The 22,060-nt window shown below is 43.8% G+C and overlaps 1 protein-coding gene across 2 annotated transcripts in view; it reads right to left on the bottom strand.

Moving 5' to 3' along the window:
* The window catches only part of UPB1 (beta-ureidopropionase 1), a 34,994-nt gene that overhangs the window by 4,292 nt on the left and 8,642 nt on the right, over window positions 1-22,060 (bottom strand). Inside the window, exons 6-10 of one of the 2 annotated variants that reach the window (XM_077835204.1) lie at window positions 14,993-15,162; window positions 9,645-9,726; window positions 6,245-6,287; window positions 5,797-5,886; window positions 2,472-2,575 (exon numbers count right to left, since the gene is read on the bottom strand). In XM_077835204.1, coding sequence (XP_077691330.1) covers window positions 5,837-5,886; window positions 6,245-6,287; window positions 9,645-9,726; window positions 14,993-15,162 — 345 coding nt within the window. In that variant the 3' untranslated portion in view covers window positions 2,472-2,575; window positions 5,797-5,836. Of the gene's footprint in view, window positions 1-2,420; window positions 2,576-5,796; window positions 5,887-6,244; window positions 6,288-9,644; window positions 9,727-14,992; window positions 15,163-22,060 lie in introns of those variants that run through there. The other variant, XM_077835203.1, reaches the window with a different exon arrangement.

The following is a 22,060-nucleotide window of genomic DNA, read 5'->3' as shown; positions in this document are numbered from 1 at the left end:
ACTTCCAGCAATGCCGGTTTGCACTATCAATACAAAACTGCAGCACACTGGAAACAGAAGACATGGGGGCAGCATAAAATAAACAACCAAATATAAAAACAGCACAAGGGATATTGTACTGATTGTACTACTCATTTTCACACAGCAAAAAAAATGTCCACATTTGAATACATCTAAAATGTGCTGTTGCAGCTGAGGTGGCCGTTTGTATTCTCTGATGACCAGGATCTACATTCTGCTGAAATGACCCCTCATTTTACTCAGGATGTAAAACTTAGTAGCAGTATACCACAGCCACCAGGAGTCCTTTCCACAGACTTTAGGTCCAGTGTGTCACAGAACACATAAGACCATATGTCACAAGTGTATGCAAGAGCAAAACGCAAGGAAGTTGGATGTGTTTTTGTATAGATAAAGACATAAAATTCTTTGTTACCATGTCTGATTTTAAACACTGGAATATGGTATAACTGAAGAACTCAAGCAGGAAGAGGATGATAGATTGTAAAGGTCACTAGCTAGCGCAGGGGTGGGCAAACTTTTTGGCCTGAGGGCCACATCGGCATTGTGAAACTGTATGGAGGGTCAGGTAGGGAAAGTTGTGTCTCCCCAAACAGCCTGGCCCCGGCCCCCACCCCCACCCCCTCCCCTGACTGCTCCCCTCAGAATCCATCCAACCCCCCTGCTCCTTGTCCCCTGACCACCCCTCCTGGGAACCCCGCTCGTAACCACCCCCCGGGATCCCACCCCCATCCAACCCCCCCGCTCCCTGACTGCCCAGCCCCCTATCCACACCCCCGCTCCCAGATAGGCCCCCTGGGACTCCCACACCCATCCAACCCCCCCACCCACTATCCACACCCCCGCCCCTAACTGCCCCCCGGGACCACACCCCCATCCAAAGCCCCCAGCTCCCTGACCACCTCCCAGAACCTCCGCCCCATCCAACCGCCCCCTGTCCCCTGACTGCTCCCCCAGGACCTCCTGCCCCTTATCCAACCCTCCCCCATTACCACGCTGCTCAGAGCAACAGGAGCTCGCAGCCCCGCCAGAGCCAGCCACGCCGCCCAGCAGGAGCAGTGGGCCAGAGTGCTGGTGGCGCAGCACACTGAGGCTGCGGGGGAGGGGGGACAGCAGGGGAGGGTCTGGGGGCTAGCCTCCCCAGCCGGGAGCTCAGAGGCCGGGCAAGACAGTCCCGCAGGCCAGATGTGGCCTGTGGGCTGTAGTTTGCCCACCTCTGAGCTAGAGGGTTTATCCTACTTGTTGCCAGGAGTCGAAGTGCATATTGGGTTCAGGAGGAAGGTTAATAGAAATTCCAGACCTATAGCAGTTCTGAGGATTAAAACTAAGTGCTTGACTACATGTGAACTCTCTGGGTATGTCTACACAGCAAATAAACCTGTGGCTGGCTCTGGTCAGAAGACTCGGCCTCTCGGGGCTCAAGCTCCAGGGCTGAAAAATTGCTCTATAGACATTCAGGCTCAGGCTGGAGCCCGGGCTCTAGGACTCTGCGAGGTGGGAGGGTCCCAGAGTTTGGGCTGCAACCTGAAACCAAACATCTACACCACAATTAAACCCTTAGCCTGAGCCCCACGAGCCCAAGTCAGCTGGCATGGGCTAGCTGTGAGTTTTTAATTGCAGTCATAGGCGCCAACTCCAAGGGTGCTCTGGGGCTGGAGCACCCACAGGGAAAAATTATTGGTTGCTCTGCACCCACCGGCAGCCAAGCTCCCCTCCCTGCCCGCTGCCTCACATTACCTCTACCTGTGCCTTCTCCTCTGAGCACGCTGCGTCCCAGCTTGTCCACCTACCTCCCAGCTTTTACCGCCGCAAAACAACTGTTTCACGGCGTAACAAGCTCCGGGAGGGAGAAGCGGGAACGTGGCGCACTCAGGGGAGGAGGTGGGGAAGAGGTGGGGATTTGGGGAAGGGGTTGGAATAGGGACAGGGAGGGGGCGGAGTTGGGGAAGGGGTTGGAATGGGGGCGGTGCAGGGGTGGAGGCGGGGCAGGGTCGAGCACCCGTCGGCACCTACGATTGCTGTATAAACATACCCTCAGGAAAGTTAATCTAAATTAACTAAAGGTGTGTTATATTACGTAAATCACAGCACACGCCCGTGTGGATGCTCTCATTCAGAATTAAAGTGGCCTAAATTCCATTTAGCTTAATTCCCTTCCAAAGTGAAACAGAGCAAGAGGCTTCAGAGATGAATGAGGAGAGTTCTCATGTCTGGTTTCAGGCTGTCTGCAGGCTCAGGAAGTGAGCAATCCACCACTTACCTTCTGAGTGTGATCTTCAGAATCATAAGGACTAGGTTTCATTTTTAGCAACAGCTTAAATTCCACAAAAACTAACATGTAAGGCCCATTCATAAAAGTTAGCAAACTGGCCAGGTTTCTTTAGAGAATAAGGACTTACCTTAAAACTCCATTTGTCACCAACTTGCCTGCAAAGGTTTAGATCCACCTCAGCCACCAAAAGCCCATCCTGTGTGCGAGACAGTCCAGGTGTCCGACTGCCATCTGGTGCAGCCAAATAACTCGAGCCATAAAAATATCCCAAGTCATGGTGGGCTTAAATAAATAAATAAATGATAATAAACAACATAGAATGCCATGAGCAAATAAGTATAGAACTTCACATGTTCTTTCCTGTGAGAAACTCAGGATTACTTCCTCTATTTTTTCACCCAACTGTGCCCTCATTTAACTCAAAAAGCCACAGTGAAGCCACAGGGAAACTGTAGCTCTATCCTTTAGTTACCCTTTCCCTCACAGGAAAACTTTCACATAGACAAACAGGAACCCAGGTAACTTTCATAGGCTTTTCATAATGTACTACTGTGCTGGCTAATTATTAAAACTATTTGCATTTAAAGAAGGGCTTTGTTTCCCTCTCCCATCTAGCCTACAATCAAGTAAATGCTAACAGTAACATCGCAGTGTGTTTCAAAGCAACTGAGAGAGTTCACAGCATTAGCTCTTCAGTGCAGGACCGAAGTATAAAACGTTGAGATAGCAGGAAGAAAAATCTTATTAAAAATGCAAATATCTTCAACAGGATCAAAGGATTGGCCACAAGATCAAGTGCATCAGACACCTCTAAAGTTCTGCACTGCTCAGTGAGGGCAATCAAAGTGAGCGATAGCAACCACTAGCCACCGTCATGAAGCAGCCGCTAACACTCAGCTCCAATGTCAGGCCAATACAAGGATCTGTAGCAAATGGGTTGGCTGAGACTCAGAATGAGGCCAGAAAAAACAGAGAAGATGGTGGTTCCCATAGGACAAATGCTGAGGTTACAACTGAATATTGGTGGGTTACATCTACCCCAAGAGAAAGCAGTTCAGAATCTCAGACTTCTTTTGGATTTCTGAATAGATAATCAAAGTACAAGCTTCTTTGACTTTTATAACTTATCCTTTTGTTCAAGCCTATATTGAACACGACAATGCATTAGGTTATTCTTTTCTTTCTTCTCTTATTTCTGAATTATAATTTGTGTTTACTTTTGCCTGTCATGTTCTCACCATTTATAATGATATAAAATTAAAGAACAGAATAAAACTGGCCAACTATATTTTGGTTTGCTCCTGTGAAACCCTTCTAAGGTATGTCTTCACAGCAGTTAATTTGGGCTCTTATTCAGGTGTTGCCCCTCACCCCCCTTCCATTCACACAAAAGCCTCTCCCCTGGGTCTGGTAGCGCTTTACACTCAGGGTATGTCTACACTATGAAATTAGGTCGAATTTATAGAAATCGGTTTTATATATTCGAGTGTGTGTGTCCCCACAGAAAATGCTCTAAGTGCATTAAGTGCATTAACTCGGCGGAGTGCTTCCACAGTACCGAGGCTAGAGTCGACTTCCGGAACATTGCACTGTGGGTAGCTATCCCACAGTTCCCGCAGTCTCCGCTGCCGATTGGAATTCTGGGTTGAGATCCCAATGCCTGATGGGGCTAAAATATTATCGCAGGTGGTTCCGGGTACATATCATCAGGCCCCCATTCCCTCCCTCCCTCCGTGAAAGCAAGGGCAGACAATCGTTTCGCGCCTTTTTTCCTGAGTTACCTGTGCAGGCGCCATACCACGGCAAGCATGGAGCCCGCTCAGCTCACTGTCACCGTATGTCTCCTGGGTGCTGGCAGATGCGGTACTGCATTGCTACACAGCAGCAGCAACCCATTGCCTTGTGGCAGCAGACAGTGCAATAGGACTGGTAGCCGTCATCGTCATGTCCGAGGTGCTCCTGGTCGCCTGTGTGAGGTCGATCAGGAGTGCCTGGGCAGACATGGGCGCAGGGACTAAATTTAGAGTGACTTGATCAAGTCATTCTCTTTAGTCCTGCAGTCAGTCCTATTGAACCATCTTATGGTGAGCAGGCAGGTGATACGGATTGCTAGCAGTCCTATTGCATCATCTTCTGCCGGGCAGGCAAGAGATGAGGATGGCTAGCAGTCCTTCTGCACCGTCTGCTGCCAGCCAAAGATGTAAAAGATAGATGGAGTGTATCAAAACAAGAAATAGACCAGATTTGTTTTGTACTCATTTGCAAACACCCCCCTTTCCCCCGTCTAGGGGACTCATTCCTCTAGGTCACACTGCAGTCACTCACAGAGAAGGTGCAGCGAGGTAAATCTAGCCATGTATCAATCAGAGGCCAGATTAACCTCCTTGTTCCAATAAGAACAATAACTTAGGTGCACCATTTCTTATTGGAACCCTTCATGAAGTCCTGCCTGAAATACTCCTTGATGTAAAGCCACCCCCTTTGTTGATTTTAGCTCCCTGTAAGCCAACCCTGTAAGCCGTGTCGTCAGTCGCCCCTCCCTGCGTCAGAGCAACAGCAAACAATCGTGCATCTGAGTTGAGAGTACTGTCCAGAGCAGTCACAATGGAGCACTATGGGATAGCTCCCGGAGGCCAATACTGTCGAATTGTGTCCACAGTACCCCAAATTCGACCCGGCAAGGCCGATTTAAGCACTAATCCACTTGTCAGGGGTGGAGTAAGGAAATCGATTTTAAGAGCCCTTTAAGTCGAAATAAAGGGCTTCATCGTGTGGACAGGTGCAGGTTTACAGCGATTTAACGCTGCTAAATTCGACCTAAAGTCCTAGTGTAGACCAGGGCTCAGGCTGACTGGCTGTATAGGCGAGAGCTCCTGTGCTGCTTCCACTTGGGCTGGTAACTTGTCCACTTTGCTGTAAAGATGCAGGCTAAATCACTCCTGCACTGACACACCTCCAGTGGCTTCCCACAATTTCTCCCATGTGCCCAAGACAGAAATTCTACCACGACTCACTAGGAAAGAATCATAGGGTTTCTCAGCTTACTGCAGCACAAAGAACCATGGGATATACCCTCAAAAGTCATAGCAACATAGTGAATGCAGTATTAGTGAGGACACAGTCACACGGGTATTGCACTCCCCCTGCTGGGGTTAGATTAATCCAGGTGCTGATCACTCATCTTAACTCCGCAGTGAAGACATATCTGTTGGGAATTGCACATTTGTCTATTTATAAAATAGGCATTACAAGAGGAGTAATCTGACAGCCTAAAGGAAGGTTTCGGGAGTCTGCTACAACCACATCAGACACATAGCCAATTGTTATAAAGAGGCAACGTTTTATAAAGCAGTGAAATCCAGAATTCCAGTGAGAGAGTCCCCTGTAGGTCTTAGCTCTGCACCCCATCTTCAGCATCATTTGGCTTGGCATGCCAGAGGCATGCAAGTACCTATAACTTTATGTAAACCATTTACAAAAATGCATGAGACTCAATAGCTCACCTGTGTGTCTGGATCTGGACTATCTGAAGCTAATCTTCTTTCACATTAACTTGTGTATGTAGCAATAGTACTTGGTAAGAGAACTCCTGGCTTTTATGGATTTAAAGTCAGAACATGAAGATTAATGCATCATCATAAACCACACTGACAACATAGGGCAAATTAGTGGGGTTTTGCCTTGCAAGTTTCCAGGGATCATACAGACTGGAGTCCCTAGGAAGGATATAGCAGCCCTATATAAGCACCTCTAATGACCATATGCCACTGTACTTTGGATATCTTTTCTGCTAGTTGCCTGTCATTTCTATGACAGTGGCATTTCTGGGAAGTAAGGCTGCTCTTAGATACGACCATTGTCATGGAAACTACAGGCAGATAGCTGGAAAGATAACTCTTCATGCTTCAAAATCAACTATTAGCAACTCATGAAGGTATTTGCTGAACGTACCTTTTCCACCATCTCCAGATGTAAATGCATTCACATAGTATTCCTGTGAAACAAAAGCCAGGTTGAAATGAAGCTGTAGATGGCACTATAATCTCATTTCATGCAAGAGAATCTTGCTGCAATTCAATGTTTAATATACTAACATATTAATGCTTGGCATACATCTATTAAGACTTGTCTGGCTTACCGTCAACACTGCCAGCAGAAGGGAATCTTCAGTGTCACCTAGTTTCTAGATTCAAGGTAGTGACTGTCTTGCTAGAATTTTAGGATGGACTAGCCTGGAAGACAGGCATTTTCTTGGTTGACAGCCTTGTATTCACAGCGCTCTGGGGAATATGAGTAGTAATACTAGCGTGTCACAGCTCTGGTCACGGCAGAGGCCTATGCATGAAATCTTTTAATGTGGGGGAGCTGGGGCGCAGGCAGGAACCTCACGGAACTTGACAGGAAGGAGCCCTGGACCCGGTGGCAGAGGAGACCGAGATAACTGGAGGTCTCCATCCTGCTGCACCCCTTATGCACCTTCACAGCCACAGAGAATTGACAAGTCCTTAAATACACCTGTTCCACCGTTGGGGTTTTGAGAAGTCTGGACCGTGCTTCATCTGGAACCTCACCTCAGAACTGTTCGCCAAGGGTGACCCTACCACAAGTACAATACTCCGAACAACATAGTTCTGAGGGTCATTGGGGGACACAAACCTCTCCACCACAACAAGTTAACAGTCCAAGGAGAGGACAGCTCTGGTATGGGGGTGGGAGAAGAGAGATTTAAATGAGGTAGTCTTTGCAGATAACAGAAAGGAAGAACATGGTCTAACCAGGTGGACACTAAGCCAGATTCATGGAGAGCACCTTAAAAAAATATACATGCTAAACTGCTCAGCAAAGAATTTGTATGTGCACTAGCTCTGAATGTTGCAGTGTTGATATAGTCAGGTTGGTCTCAGGATATTAGAGAGACAACATTGATGAGGTATAATCTTTCCTTGGACCAACTTGTGTTGGTGGAAGAGACAAGCTTTTGAGCTACACAGAGCGTTTCTTCAGGTCTGGGAAAGGTATAAGTAACTAACACATATTTTAAGGAACGATTCACGGTGAAGTGGCCCATTAACACTCCTCCAGTCATAGGACAAAAAAAGGGGGTTAATGGGTTGCAGATTGTTGTATAAGCCGTAAATCCAGTGTCTTTATTAAGACCATTATTTTTAATGTCCAGCAAAATTATCAATTTAAGCTCCTAGGCTCATATTTTGAAGGAATTGTGCTAATTTCCTTTGAGGATGAGGACTGATAGGTCAGATATGGAGTGAAGTGATCGCTTTGTGAAAAGTATTTGCCCATGGATGATATGGTATATTTGTCTTTCATCACTTTCTGTGAGTTCATTCAAGAGCATAATGACTGTCTGGCTTCACCCACATAGTTGTTACTGGGGCATTTAGTGCACTGGAGGAGGTACATCACAGGTTATGATAGGCATATGTAGGACCCATGCATCTTGAAACGTGTGTTGTGGGAGATATTGACCCTTGTACCGGTAGCAATATGTCTGCAGGTTTTTCATCTGTTGTTATGGCAGGACCTCGTGGTGCTTTGAATTGGTGGGTACTGGTCTGTGGGGAGCTCATTCTGACAATGAGCCTGGAGACACAGTGGGTTGTTTGAAGCCCAGAAGAGAAGGGTTGGGAAAGACTTCTTTCAGGATATGCTCCCCATCGAGTATGGGTTGTAATGGTTTAAAGATACCCCATACTGGTTCCAGTATGGAGTAGTAGGTGACAACTAGAGGTGTGCGGTCAGAGGGTTTTTCCCCCCTGTAGCAAAGCAGGGTCTCTTGGGGTTTTTGGGTGGCTCTTTCCATGATGTGATCTAATTCTCTGGTGGAGTATCCTTGTTTGGTAAAGGTGGTTTTATATGTGTTAAGGTGTGTATCCCAGACTTTCTCCTTGGAGCATATTCTGTGATAGCTGAGGGCCTGGCTGTAGATAACAGATTTCTTGGGGTGCTTACTAGATCTGTGAAGGTAAGTGCGGTGATCCATGGGGTTTCTTGTATACTGTTGTCTAAGGTTCCACTGTTGAAGCTAATCATGGCCAGGAAGTTGTTGCTGCTGTGAGAGTGTTCTAGAGAGAGTCTGATGGATGGGTGGTGGTTGTTGAAGTAGTGGTGGAAATCCAGAAGGAAGTTAGGTCATCTGTCCAGAGGATGAAAATAATATTGATGTATCTGGGGTACATTGGTTTCATGGTGCATTTGTCCAGAAATTCTTCCTCAAGGTGGCCCATAAAGAGGTTGATATCGATATTATTTTCATCCTCTGGACAAATGATCTAAACTTCCCTACAGGTTTCCACCACAACTTCCCTTAAATGGTCCCTTAAAATATGTGTTAACTACTTATGCTAAACAATCTGTTCCACCTTGTATTTATCTACACCACTCTGAGTACCTTTCCCAGATCTGAAGAAGAGCTCTGCAGAGCTCGAAAGCTTGTCACCATCACCAACAGAAACTGGTCCAATACAGTGTATTACACCTCATCCACCTTGTGTCACTAGCTCTGAAGACAGGCCTCACCTACTGCACATGAGGTAGAATTGGTTCCATGGTCTCAGTTGTTAAGGAGAGAAGGTGTCTGACTAGTAAGAACCAGCTCTGTTACAGAAGTGCAAGGACACATTTTATTTTCAATAATCTTAGTGAAGGAGACACTGGATTCTGCATAGGAGCTAGGAGAATTAGCGAGAAGGGAAGGAGCATTCATCTTAGGCCTTGTCTACACTAAAGGGAAAAGTCAATTTAAGCTATGCAATTTGAGTTACGTGAATAGCGTAATTCAAATCGACGTAGCTTAGATCTACTTACCACAGGGTCCACACTACATGATGTCGACGGGAGATGCTCTCTTGTTGACTCCCCTTACTCTTCTCAATCTGGTGGAATGCAGGAGTCGACGGGAGAGCAATCTATGGTTGATTTAGCGCGTCTTCACTATACCCACTAAATCAACCGCCGATGCATCAGTCGCCATTCATTGATCCCCCAGTAAGTGTAAACAAGCCCTTAGTTAAATCCATCACCATAGAGAAAGAACAAGTCAAGAATAGGAAGGAGCCACAGCAGAATGCAGGCTACCAGCAGCAGGGCAGGTGGCTCACACTCTCTGTTTACTAGGTATCATAGCAACACTTTCAATCTTCAAAGCACCATTGCAAACATTCATGAGAGAGGAGGTCTCATGCTATACAGAGGAATACAGGAGTTTTCCAGGTGTCCTACAGCTACCATGTAATCCCATTAGCACTATACAGTTCATTAGCTAGGATTAAAATGTGCTCAAATGCATAGATTCTGAAATTAAGGCTACAAAGCAAAGTGTTGAAATACTTACCGTTCCAACTCGGTTTATGGCACATGTAAAGCAGTGGTTAGCAATAGCTGCATTTCTTGCTTCAATTGGCCACAGTGACTCGCTGCAAATTGGTAACAAAAAAGGTGGTGATTATCGTTTATTTGCATGGCTCATAGCTAAATTTTGAGATTTCATGGGCTGTGGATACCTGTAATCTTGAGCCTCGCGATCAGGGAAACAAAAGCTAACCACAGCCAACTGCTGTCAATGATCTTGGATCACAAAGAGTGGTCACCCTTAATAGTGGGTATTTTCTACCAGATTCAGCACAGTTACCAACATTATTCCCATTCCACATATAGGGAGAGACTATTTTATCTGGTAACTTGGCAAATGCTGACTTCTAATGGTGACCACCATGATGAGAATTTTAAATGCCTGGCTTGAGATTTTCAAGCAGCCCAGGGAATTTAGATATGCACCTTCCATTAAAGTCATTGGGAGAAATTTTTTTCAAAACAGTCTGGAAGATTTATACATTAATTTTCAGGAATCCAAATAATATTTTGCAGCAGCATAGAAAGGTTCTTGCTCTAATTGCCCCCCTCCCCCTTTCTCCAGGAGCAGTTTCTGAGGCAGGCAATGGGAAACTAGATTGTCTGAAAGCTAGAAAAAAAAGTCCACCCCTCCTGCTCCCCTTGTTCTACTTGCAGGTTTCACAGACATTTTCAAAAGTCATTCCCCTATGCAGGGCTGACAGAACAAAAAGGCATGCTTGACAAAAGCAGCCCTGTAACATTTCAATCATTATCCATTAAACCAGTCTCCACACTGTACAGAAAACCAAGAACTGTGAAACGGGAAAGAATTCCTCCTCCACCTTCACCCTCAGTCCTTTTCCAAACTGGGACTCAATTTTGGAGACACTGAAAACTCAGTGTAGTTTTAGCCATGTCAGCCCCAGGATATTAGAGACAAGGTGGGTGAGGTAACATCTTTTATTAGACTACCTTTTGAAGAAGAGCTCTGTGTGGCTGGAAAGCTTATCTCTCTCACCAACAACAGTTGGGCCCATAAAAGATATTACTTCACTCCCCTTGTCTCACTGAAAACGCAGGCAGCCTTCCTTTCATTAAGCATATTGAGACACAGGGATCAGATAATTCAGGAAGATATGGTTTAACAGTACCTACAGCACTGAAAAACAAGAGTGACTGGCTGTACACTCTTCTGCAAAATCACCCTCATAACAGCATGTAGCTGCCCAATATTGAGCTCCAAGGGGAGAGTGTGGGTGGATGACTCATAAGTAAATCTCAAGAAGACTCAGACACCTACAAGATGCTCATTGGCTTGATTGAAAGGACTAGGTTTATCACTCCCCCTGTTCCACCCTCCCCTCCCCTCCCCTCCCCCCAACTGCTGAGCCAACCTGACAGGACGTCTAAGAAAAAGGGACTTTGTTGAAAGGCTCCTGGAAATTACAATTTCACAGAAGGAAGGAGAAATACTGTGGGAAAAGAGATGATAGCCAAGAGGTTACTACAGAACAGCTTTCTTCCATTTCCCTAGAAACTCTTTTCTGCATGGGACTCAAGAGTCCTCTTCCTGCAATAAAAATTATACCTTCAAAAAGCAACCAAGAGAAGAAAGCCAATAATCAGGAGAGCCTGGAGCACCCAGAAAAGCAATGAAGTGCCTCAGGAAGGCAGTATAATTTCTGTTTGCTCTCCTTCTAATGGGCTATAAATGGACCAACATCACAAACATTATTTTAATGGTGACATTTGTAAAGCCCACTACAAGTGACGCTGTATTTACTAAACTCTTTTCTAAGGACATTTTCCAATATTAAACAACCTAAATCAGCAGCTATCAGCTCTTATTGGGAAACAGAATTGCCTTAGGCAGTCTGAGTGACAGGATGCTGTACACTTACTGATTCAAAATTATAGTTCCCTTCCACACCACTCCAAATATACAATTCCCTGTACTGGGCTTGGCTGTAGGTGTGTGACTTATGTATTCACTATGCGCTTATTTATCAATAATCACACTCCTCTGGCTACTGCATTCTCCCTACTCTGAGTGGCTCATGTATTCAGAATTTTCAAGCTATTTGCCAGCAAGAAGATTGGCCTCACTGCTTCAATCTCTTCGGCTGATACAGAAAAATTCCAAATTTACATGAAAGAGAAGCGGAGAAATATGTGTGTGTGGGGGGGAGGGCGCACAGAAAATGGGACTGTCAAAAAATTTTTTTTTAATGAATCCCTTCTCCATGATTTAAAACTTTCTGTTCTTTCCTGTGCCATTCAGCAGTGCTCTTGTTCCCAGAATAATTCATACATTTATGTTTACACAGTTTACACTGGGAGAGGCCCCTCCCTTCTCTTTGTTTTTAAAGACAATGAAAGGAAAGATATATTGCAATTATTCTGGACAGACAAGCACTGCTGAGTCAGAGGAAGGGAAAGCAGGGGCCTAAAGGGGGTTCAGTTAGTTTGAAGGGGTGGATTCCTTTTGTTAGATTTTCTTCCTTCACTTTCAATTTGAATATTACATTTAAAATGTCAGTGTCTTAAAACAACTCAACGGGGCTTCCTGATAACAGCCATATCCTGGGGCTGACAGACTCAAAGGCAGAGTTTATTCAGCCCAGGAAGTGGTTATTACCTCAGATAGGAAGCACTATGGTTTCAGTTCTGCCAGGAGCTCTGCATGGGCAGAACTCTGCACCCCTATGGAGTTCCTTGCATTACTGGGGCCTAAGTTATTAGAATCCCCTAAGGCTACCTACAAATGTTCTATCAACCAGCTCCTCACCTAGAGAAGGAGTGATCTTCTGAAACAGACTTAGCATTACTGAATATATTAATATTATTGTTATGCTGGGGGTTGGGCAATCACCCCACCTTGATGAAGTTGTTGGGCATGTTATACTAGTTACCTTCCATTCAGGCTAAATGAGGGGAAAACTAAATGCCCCTTTGTTTAGTGATGGCTGAAGCAATGGAAACTACTGCCCAAGGACTAGACCACTGGGCCAAGGGGTTTCATGGGGGTCTGAACACAAACACAGGGATGGAATACTGATTTGATTGCAGGGTGTGGGGAAGGGGCAGAGAGGTAGCACAAACACAACAGAAGCACACAGGAAAGGTAGCAAGGAAGTCTACCAGCCAGCCAGAGAAGCACTTGTAGTGTGACCCTGAGAAAAAGCTGAGAAAGAGCACATTTGGGTAGAGTGCTGGCTGGAAAGAGGCTTGGAACTGTGAGTAAATAACTGTCTCCTGCTGTTTGATTCCTACTGCATTCAGGAAAACAGGATTTTATGTATGTTCTTTGTAAATAAACAGGACTGCATCAAAGAAATACCCGACTCCATCATCAATTTCTCCTAATGGAAAAAAGTGGTTAGGCCAAAAAGGGTAACATTATTGTTATTTCTTATTGGTACTACATTAGCACCTAGATACCAACTGAAATTGGGGCCCCACTATGCTCGACACTCTAGGAAAAGAGAATTACACCCCTACTGAATATGCATTTGGCATAGTGGTTTCAGCATAACATATTATCAAAGTTGTATCCAGCCCACATACCTTGGGGAGATGTGACTCTTGGGAGATGCCAGAATGTTGACCACTGGTGATAGTGAATCTGACGGGGAACATGATGAGTAACATTTTGGGTCCTTTTGCAAAGAATGGTGTGAGTATATGGATGTTCAGATGCACATTCTGTATTCTCCCTATCTACCTTGCTGGGTTGGAGTGTTTGTGACTTTACTAATTGTGTTAATAAAACTGTTACAAATACAAAATGTTTTCCTAAGTGTGAGTGTTGCAACCATGCATGTCGGGGCTCCCAACTGGATAGTAATTTTAATAATACTGGGCCTGATCTTGGGATGAGAACCTACCAATCCTCTGAGTGTAATCAATATAATTAATTCATAATTAACAGGTCAGGCAACACTGCTTACTAGTATAGGAGTGTACATCCTACAGAACTGGATTTCTTTTCAGATTCCACTGTCATTTGGATAAATGAAAAAGTACATGTACTATACTGTGTGTCAAGATGATCCATTGACATATTCTGGAATACTGGACCTTAGCTAATAGATGCGCTTGTGATGCTGGCAGACCATGTGCCAACTCATGCCAAAGCCCCAGGCCTCAGTGAATGCTTACAAATGCATATCTAGAAGCCAGGCCAATTCACTTGTGTAGCAATATAGATCAAAGTGACTACTAAATGTATGAGAGTGTATTTGGTGTTTAAATGTCATTAAAAGTAATGGGATGTTTGTTACATGCACTCTTGTAACTTATCTGTATCCCTGCTGTAACAGCAAATATTTACATTGTCTATACGCCTGTAACTAAATAACCCATCAATCTGAGAAAGAAGCCTTACGGAATGCAAATGAAGAACTTTAACAGCAAAGTGCTAATTTCAAATCAAGTGGTCATTTTGTGTGATGATTGGAGATCAAAGACTCTAAATGCATTCCTTACTCTCCGTCCCCAAAGGAAGAGCCCACGTGGGTAGTGACCCTGTCAGCTTGTTTCCTATGAGAAGCTAGAAGTATGGATTCAGGGAAAGATCCCTCATCTCTGGACAGTTTGGACTCTTACAGGGAAGGATACCAGATTCAAAGGGGAGATCCCTAAAGACAAGCTGGGTACCTTGAGAAGACTTTTGGGAAACTGGCAGTTTATTACATCACTACCACCATTTGGAATTACAAACTGTGTCTCATCTGTACATATATTTTACCTGCTTTAACCTCTCAATAACTCTTATTTTCTTAGCTAATAAGCCTTTAGTTAGTTTACTCTAGAATTGGCTACCAGCGTTGCCTTTCGTGTAAGATCTAGGATACCAATTGATCTGGGGTAAGTGATGGTTCTCTTGGGACTGGGAGCAACCTGAATGTGGTGTGATTTTGGTGTAAGTGATCTTTTATCAGAAAGTCCAGTTTGTCTGGGGGGCGAGATAGACTAGAGAATCTAAGGGGACTGTCTGTGACTCCATGGTAAGATTGATATAGTGATCCAGAAGTTCACATCTTTATTGGGTTGGTGAAATCTAATCATAGAACACATCACCCGTTTGGGATGTCTGCCCTGCTTTTGACAATCTGCCTTGTTGTAGGCACTAACAGTTGTGAGCCACTCCAAACTGATATCACCAAAATAAATAAATAAAAATAAGTGTAATTCAAAACTTTTTTTAAATGTTCCTGTCCAAAAGAAACATTTAGGAAAAACAAGTATGGTTTTCCTCTTTCAGGAAATGTGGGACGCGCAGGTATTTCACTCCACAATACAGCCCATCCCAAGCAATGGACAGCCCACAAGTTGTTTGTACTTTACCTGAGCTCTCCAGTAGTAGCTGAAGGGTTAAAGATAATCTCTGCTCCATTTAGACTGTACATGAGCCAGTTCAGGGGGTGATGGCGCCCAAAACAGATATTCACAGCAATCCTTCCAAACTGAGTCTGGAACACAGGGTGCCCTGTGTTGCCCTCCATATAGTAAGTAGACTAGGAAAAAACACAAGCAGGTGTCTTCAGGTACTGTCTCCGAGTTCACCCACCCCCTGGTAGCAGCCTTTAAAATTCACTAGATCTCTGGGGCACAACAGTATGTGAAAAGACAACATCCCTCAGCCACTAAATACCTGCATTGTATGTACAGATCCAACAGAAATGTCTCTCTTGAGCTGTAGAGATCAAATTCCAGTTCCATTTCTACTTCTCTTTACTCACTGCTGGACCTAAGTGCTGTGCCACCTGTCTTTTTCACATGTTCCTGAAGCAATACTGCATTCTCTACAGACTTTATTACCTGATCACCAGACCCTCCATGCCAAAATGGTAAGAGCAAAAATTACAGCTGCTGCAACTGAAAGCAAGGTGTGACGTATGGCCAGAAAGGGTTAAACATCCTGCAAAATAAATAACCCTCAAAAGACGTGGGGAGATCATTTTTGTGTATTTACATATGTATGAGTAGGGTCAACAATGTAATCAACAGTCCCTGTCTGTGCTGTATTCTGGTAATTCAGAGATCAAAAGAACAGCACAGGAGTACTTGTGGCACCTTAGAGACTAACAAATTTATGAGAGCATAAACTTTCGTGGGCTACAGCCTACTTCATCGGATGCACAGAATGGAACATATAGTAAGAAGAGATATATATACATACAGAGAAGGTGGAAGTTGCCATACAAACTGTAAGAGGCTAATTAATTAAGATGAGCTATTATCAGCAGGAGAAAAAAACTTTTGTAGTGATAATCAAGATGGCCCATTTAGACAGTTGACAAGAAGGTCTGAGGATACTTAACGTGGGGAAATAGATTCAATATGTGCAATAACTCAGCCACTCCCAGTCTCTATTCAAACCCAAGTTAAAGGTATCTAGTTTGCATATTAATTCAAGCTCAGCAGTTTCTTGTTGGAGTCTGTTTCTGAAGCTTTTCTGTTGCAAAATTACCACCCTTAAGTCTTTTACTGAGTGGCCAGAGAGGTTGAAGTGTTCTCCTACCGGTTTTTGAATGTTATGATTACTGATATCAGATTTGTGTCCATTTATTCATTTGTGTAGAGACTGTCCGGTTTGGCCTATGTACATGGCAGAGGGGCATTGCTGGCACATATCACATTGGTAGATGTGCAGGTGAACGAGCCCCTGATGCCATGGCTAATGTGATTAGGTCCTATGATGGTGTCACTTGAATAAATATGTGGACAGAGTTGCATTGGGCTTTGTTGCAAGGATAGGTTCCTGGGTTAGCGTTTTTGTTGTATGGTTGCTGGAGAGTATTTGCTTCAGGTTGGGGGGCTGTCTATAAGCGAGAACTGGTCTGTCTCCAAAGATCTGTGAGAGTGAGGGATCGTTTTTCAGGATAGGTTGTAGATCTTTGATGATGCACTGGAGAGGTTTTGGTTGGGGGCTGAAGGTGATAGTGGAGTTCCGTTATTTTCTTTGCTGGGCCTGTCCTGTAGTAGGTGACTTCTGGGTACTCTTCTGGCTCTGTCAATCTGTTTTTTCACTTCAGCAGGTGGGTATTGTAGTTTAAAGAATGCTTGATAGAGATCTTGTAGGTGTTTGTCTCTGTCTGAGGGACTGGAGCAAATGCGGTTGTATCGTAGAGCTTGGCTGTAGACAATGGATCGTGTGGTGTGTCCTGGATGGAAGCTGGAGGCATATAGGTAGGAATAGCGGTCAGTAGGTTTTCGGTATAGGGTGGTGTTTATGTGACCATCGCTTATTAGCACAGTAGTGTCCAGGAAATGGACCGCTTGTGTGGATTGGTCCAGGCTGAGGTTGATGGTGGGATAGAAATTGTTGAAATCATGGTGGAATTCCTCTAGGGCTTCTTTTCCATGAGTCCAGACGATGAAGATGTCATCAATGTAGTGCAAGTAGAGTAGGGGCATTAGGGGACGAGAGCTGAGGAAGCGTTGTTCTAAGTCAGCCATAAAAATGTTGGCATACTGTGGAGCCATGCGGGTACCCATAGCAGTGCCGCTGATTTGAAGGTATACATTGTCCCCAAATGTAAAATAGTTGGGGTGAGGACAAAGTCACAAAAGTCAGCCACCAGGTTTGCCGTGACATTATCGGGGATACTGTTCCTGATAGCTTGTAGTCCATCTTTGTGTGGAATGTTGGTGTAGAGGGCTTCTACATCCATAGTAGCCAAGATGGTGTTTTCTGGAAGATCATTGATGGATTGTAGTTTCCTCAGGAAGGGAACTGTGTTGTTTGGGCTTCTAAGTAACCAGTAAGGTAATAAAGAAGCTGTTTTATGCTGGCTTGGTAAATCTAAGTACTGGAATATCCACCAGCTTTATGGGGATTGTCTGCCCCATTCTTTGCAGTTCACCCTAATTGAGTGACCTCAGCTGGCCCCCGCTGGGATCTCAGTCACACAAGGGAGATGAAATAAGATGGTACAGAGGGAAAAGAGAACTCAGAATGGAGAGGTGGATAAAAGCCACATGAGCTTCCATTTCCGCTGGCTCAATTTGCATTGCTGTCAGTGCCAACAGGAGGTAAAACACACAAACTTTGCTGCATTCAATAGATAAGTAGGGGGTTACACATTTGATAGCTTCTGTAGGCCCAGTTTATTGCACACATCAGGAGCTCCTTGCATTCCCCATTCTATCCCACAACTCCCTGGGTGCCATGCTCCCACCCTCACTATTTCAGGGACGCCCTGGTCTAGACCTGAAGAAGAACTCTGTGAAGCATGAAAGCTTGTCTATTCCACCAACAGAAGTTGGTCCAATAAAAGAGATTACCTCACCACTTTGTCGCTCTCATATCCTGGGACCAACATGGCTAAAACAATACTGCAAACGTACAAAGATATACCATCAAGTTGAGTGTAAGGCCTTCACTAGGTTCAGCCAGGTTTCAGAGTAACAGCCGTGTTAGTCTGTATTCGCAAAAAGAAAAGGAGTACTTGTGGCACCTTAGAGACTAACGAATTTATTTGAGCATGAGCTTTCGTGAGCTACAGCTCTGATGAAGTGAGCTGTAGCTCACGAAAGCTCATGCTCAAATAAATTCGTTAGTCTCTAAGGTGCCACAAGTACTCCTTTTCTTTTTAGGTTCAGCCAATAACACTTCTTCCTTCTCAAAATACATTCCAGTAATTCCATGAGTACCTTAGAAAATGGAGATGAATGCTATGTACTAGCTAGCAAACATGCATCACCAACTGTCACATATAACACCTGCTGTTTTCTTAATGGAACTCTGAACTACCTGTTAGGTTATGTCTTCAGAACAGAGTTAACTTGTGTAATCAGTACCTGGATCTGAGCACCCAGTGCAGCCTAGCCCAGGCGCAAGCCTCACTCAAGTTACTGCATCTTCACTGGTGCTGCATTCACTTGTGTTTGTTGTAAGGACTTCTGGAGGAATATCCCATGCTTCTTTTTGCTGCAGTAAGCTGAGATGCTCTATGATTCTTTTAAAGTGAATTGTGGGAGATCTTATCTGTCCTTCTCGGCACACAGGGGGAATTGTAGGAAGGCACTGGAGGACAATCAGCACTGAAGTGATTTAACTTTTATCCTCCCTGCAACATGGACAGGTTGCCAGCCCAAAGGAGATCAACTATTGAGCTCTTGTCTATAACCCCAGCCAGGCCAACCAGCCTGGGTTCAAAGCACCATCTAACTCAGATGAGACATTTTTATGTGTGGACAGGTGAAGGGTTAGGGACAACATCAAGTAAGACCCACAGTCAACTCTGCAGTGAAAACATACCCTTAGTGTCTTGCCATTAAAGATAAAACCTGTGATGATGTGACAGACTGTACCCCATGGTCACCATTTTTGCAAGTCTATGATAAATTTGGTACAAGGCATGCCCTGTGAGGTATCATTTGAAAACTCATTCTGCAGAACATTAGTGTCCTGGTAAAATATGCATGGAAACATTGCATGTAAAGTTATAAGATTCTACTGTATAACATTGCTGTAACATGTTCCAAAGTTAGAGAGGCAGGCCCAAACCAGTTTTTCAGAGACAGAGACACACTGGCACCCCAGCCATGTATCAGCATAATCAGATGAACTATTATAGACTACCACCTAGTTAAGCAGCCATTCTGCGGCAGGAAGAAGGGGTGAGCGAGAACTTCCCCATACTGACAATGAAACAGCTAGGAGCTTCTTTGTAAACAGACTGCCTGTCACCTGACCCCTAGCTGGAGGTAATCCTTAAAGAGGGGAGAAGGGTATAAAAATAAGAAACAGAGGCCTGCAAATCACCTCTCTCCCCTCATCTCTACTCAGGACAGCTACAATGTTTGAAACACAAAGGAAGCATCATTGAATTGGAGGGAGGTCCTGGCTGAAGCAATCCAGTTAGACTGCTGTAAGCGTGTGGTAAAAAAAAAACTTTTTGCTTTTAAATTCACTTAGCTCGTTAAGTTAGGTATCCATTTGCAATTTATCTTTTTTTTAGGGCTCTCAAGCGATTAAAAAAATTAATCACGATTAATCACGTTATTAAACAATAATGGAATACCATTTATTTAAATATTTTTTGGATATTTTCTACATTTTCAAATATATTGATTTAAATTACAACACAGAATACTGTGCACAGAATAGTGCTCACTTTATATTTATTTTTTATTACAAGTATTTGCACTGTAAAAAACAAACAAAAAAAATTTAATTCACCTCAAACAAGTACTGTAGTGCAATCTCTTTATCATGAAAGTTGAATTTACAAATGTAGAATTATGTACAAAAAATAACTGCATTGAAAATAAAACAATGTAAAACTTTAGAGCCTACAAGTCCACTCAGTCCTATTTCAGCCAATCGCTCAGACAAACAAACCCCTGACAGATGTAGCTATGCTGATGTAACTTTTCAATGTAGACCAGCCCTTACAAGGGGAATCTCACAAAACTGAGTGACTGAGCAACAACAAGGCAGATGAAATTCAACACTGATAAGTGCAAAGTAATGCACACTGGAAAAAATAATCCTAACTACACATGCATAATGATGGGTTCTAAATTAGCTGTTACCACTCAAGAAAGAGATCTTGGAGTCACCGTGGATAGTTCTCTGAAAACTTCAGCACAGTGCACAGCAGTGATCAAAAAGGCTAAAAGAATATTAGGAACTATTAGGAAAGGAATAGAAAATAAGACAGAAAATATCATAATGCCACTATATAAATCCAAGGTTTCCCACACTTTGAATACTGTGTCCAGGTCTGGTCACCCAATCTCAAAAAAGGTATAGTGGAACTGGCAAAGGTAAAAGAAGGGCAACAAAGGGAACAACTTCCATATGAGGAGAGACTAAAAGGATTAGGGCTGGTCTGCTTAGAAAAGGGACAACTAAGGAGAAATATGATAGAGATCTATAAAATCATGAATGGTGTGGAGAAAAAGTGTTATTTACCTCTTCACATAACACACAAACCAGGAGTCACCCAATAATATTAATAGGCAGCAGGTTTAAAACAAACATAAGTACTTCTGCACACAATACACAGTCAACCTGTGGAACTCATTGCCAGGGGATGTTGTGAAGACAAAAAAGATAACTGGGTTCAAAAAAGAATTAGATAAATTCCTGGAGGACAGGTCCATCAATGGCTATTAGCCAAGATGGGCAGGGATGCAACCTCATGCTCCAGGCAACCCTAAACCTTTGACTGCCAGAAGCCAGGAGTGGAAGACAAGGTGAATCATTCCCAAATTCCCCTTGAAGCTCTAGTACTAGCCACTGTCAGAGACAGGACACTGGGCTAGATGGACCATTGGTCTGATCCAGCATGGCAGTTATGTTCTAATAAATATTTCTATTTCAAAACAGATCTGCCTATCTTGTATATTTTAAATTTATTTTTATTTCTCAGTCCTCTGTTTTTTCTACTATGATAGGAGAAGAAAAGCAAGATTGTTATTTCTTGGGGGAATTCATCAGCTCTTGCTCTTTATTCCTCACCAGAGGTCATAATAATCTCCACAGCAACTAACTGATGTCTCAAGGAGGATTGATTTTTGTTTATTTATACAACCTCCCACACAGGGCTGAAAAGGTTAGAGAACAAATTTTTTCCCCTTTACATTTAGTTCTCATTGATTTGCCATGGATGATTACAAGCTGGCATGTTTCTCAATCTGCTCTACGACAAACACCCAGTCTGAGAAGTCCAACTCACTGCCCTCCTCAGGTTTGGATTTTGTTACTTTATTGTTGTTTTCTCTGTTAATAAAGATCGGAATAATCCTTCCCCCAGTCTGAGCTGCTCAGACCTCACCCAAGGTCTGTCTGTCTCTCTCTTTTCAGAGAGCCATGACTATCTAGGTTATATCCAGGCAGGGTAACAAGTTACCAGCAGACTTCCTTAACCCCTTCCAAGCACAATCAACACTTTTTAACAAGATGGGGTGTTTTAGGCAAACACTACTTACCCGTTACAATGAAGCTGATCGGTTGGAATTGTCAAAATTGTTTAATTATGTTAATAGATTGTTTTGATGCTTCTCCTGGGACTCATGGTCACATAGACCACCTCCCATTGGTGATCACATAACAACCCTGTGGCAACTGCAGCAATTTCATGCATAGAAAAGTGAAAGTACTCATATACAGTTTAGCTGCCTTTCATGCCTTTTCCAGTTTCACAGCTGGAAACAAAGAGAAACATGCAACCAGCAAGAGCTGTACGGACCACAGTTTGGGAACCTCTGAGACAGAGTGTTCTAGGCCCATACAGTACGAACACGGTATTTATTATGTATGGATTTAACTATTAAATAAGGTGTGAAGAACATGGAAGGTATGTGTATTAATTTGTATGAATGTTTATGTGTGTGTGTAGGGAAGGGGGAGGATTTGGTGGCTACTGTAGTGCTGGCTAAAAGGCAGCTAAGGGTTAA

The sequence above is a fragment of the Eretmochelys imbricata genome, chromosome 15 (genome assembly GCF_965152235.1).
Source record: "Eretmochelys imbricata isolate rEreImb1 chromosome 15, rEreImb1.hap1, whole genome shotgun sequence".
Lineage (NCBI taxonomy): Eukaryota > Metazoa > Chordata > Testudines > Cheloniidae > Eretmochelys > Eretmochelys imbricata.
Note: the sequence above shows the minus strand (reverse complement) of the source record. Positions and strands in the feature narration are given on the sequence as shown.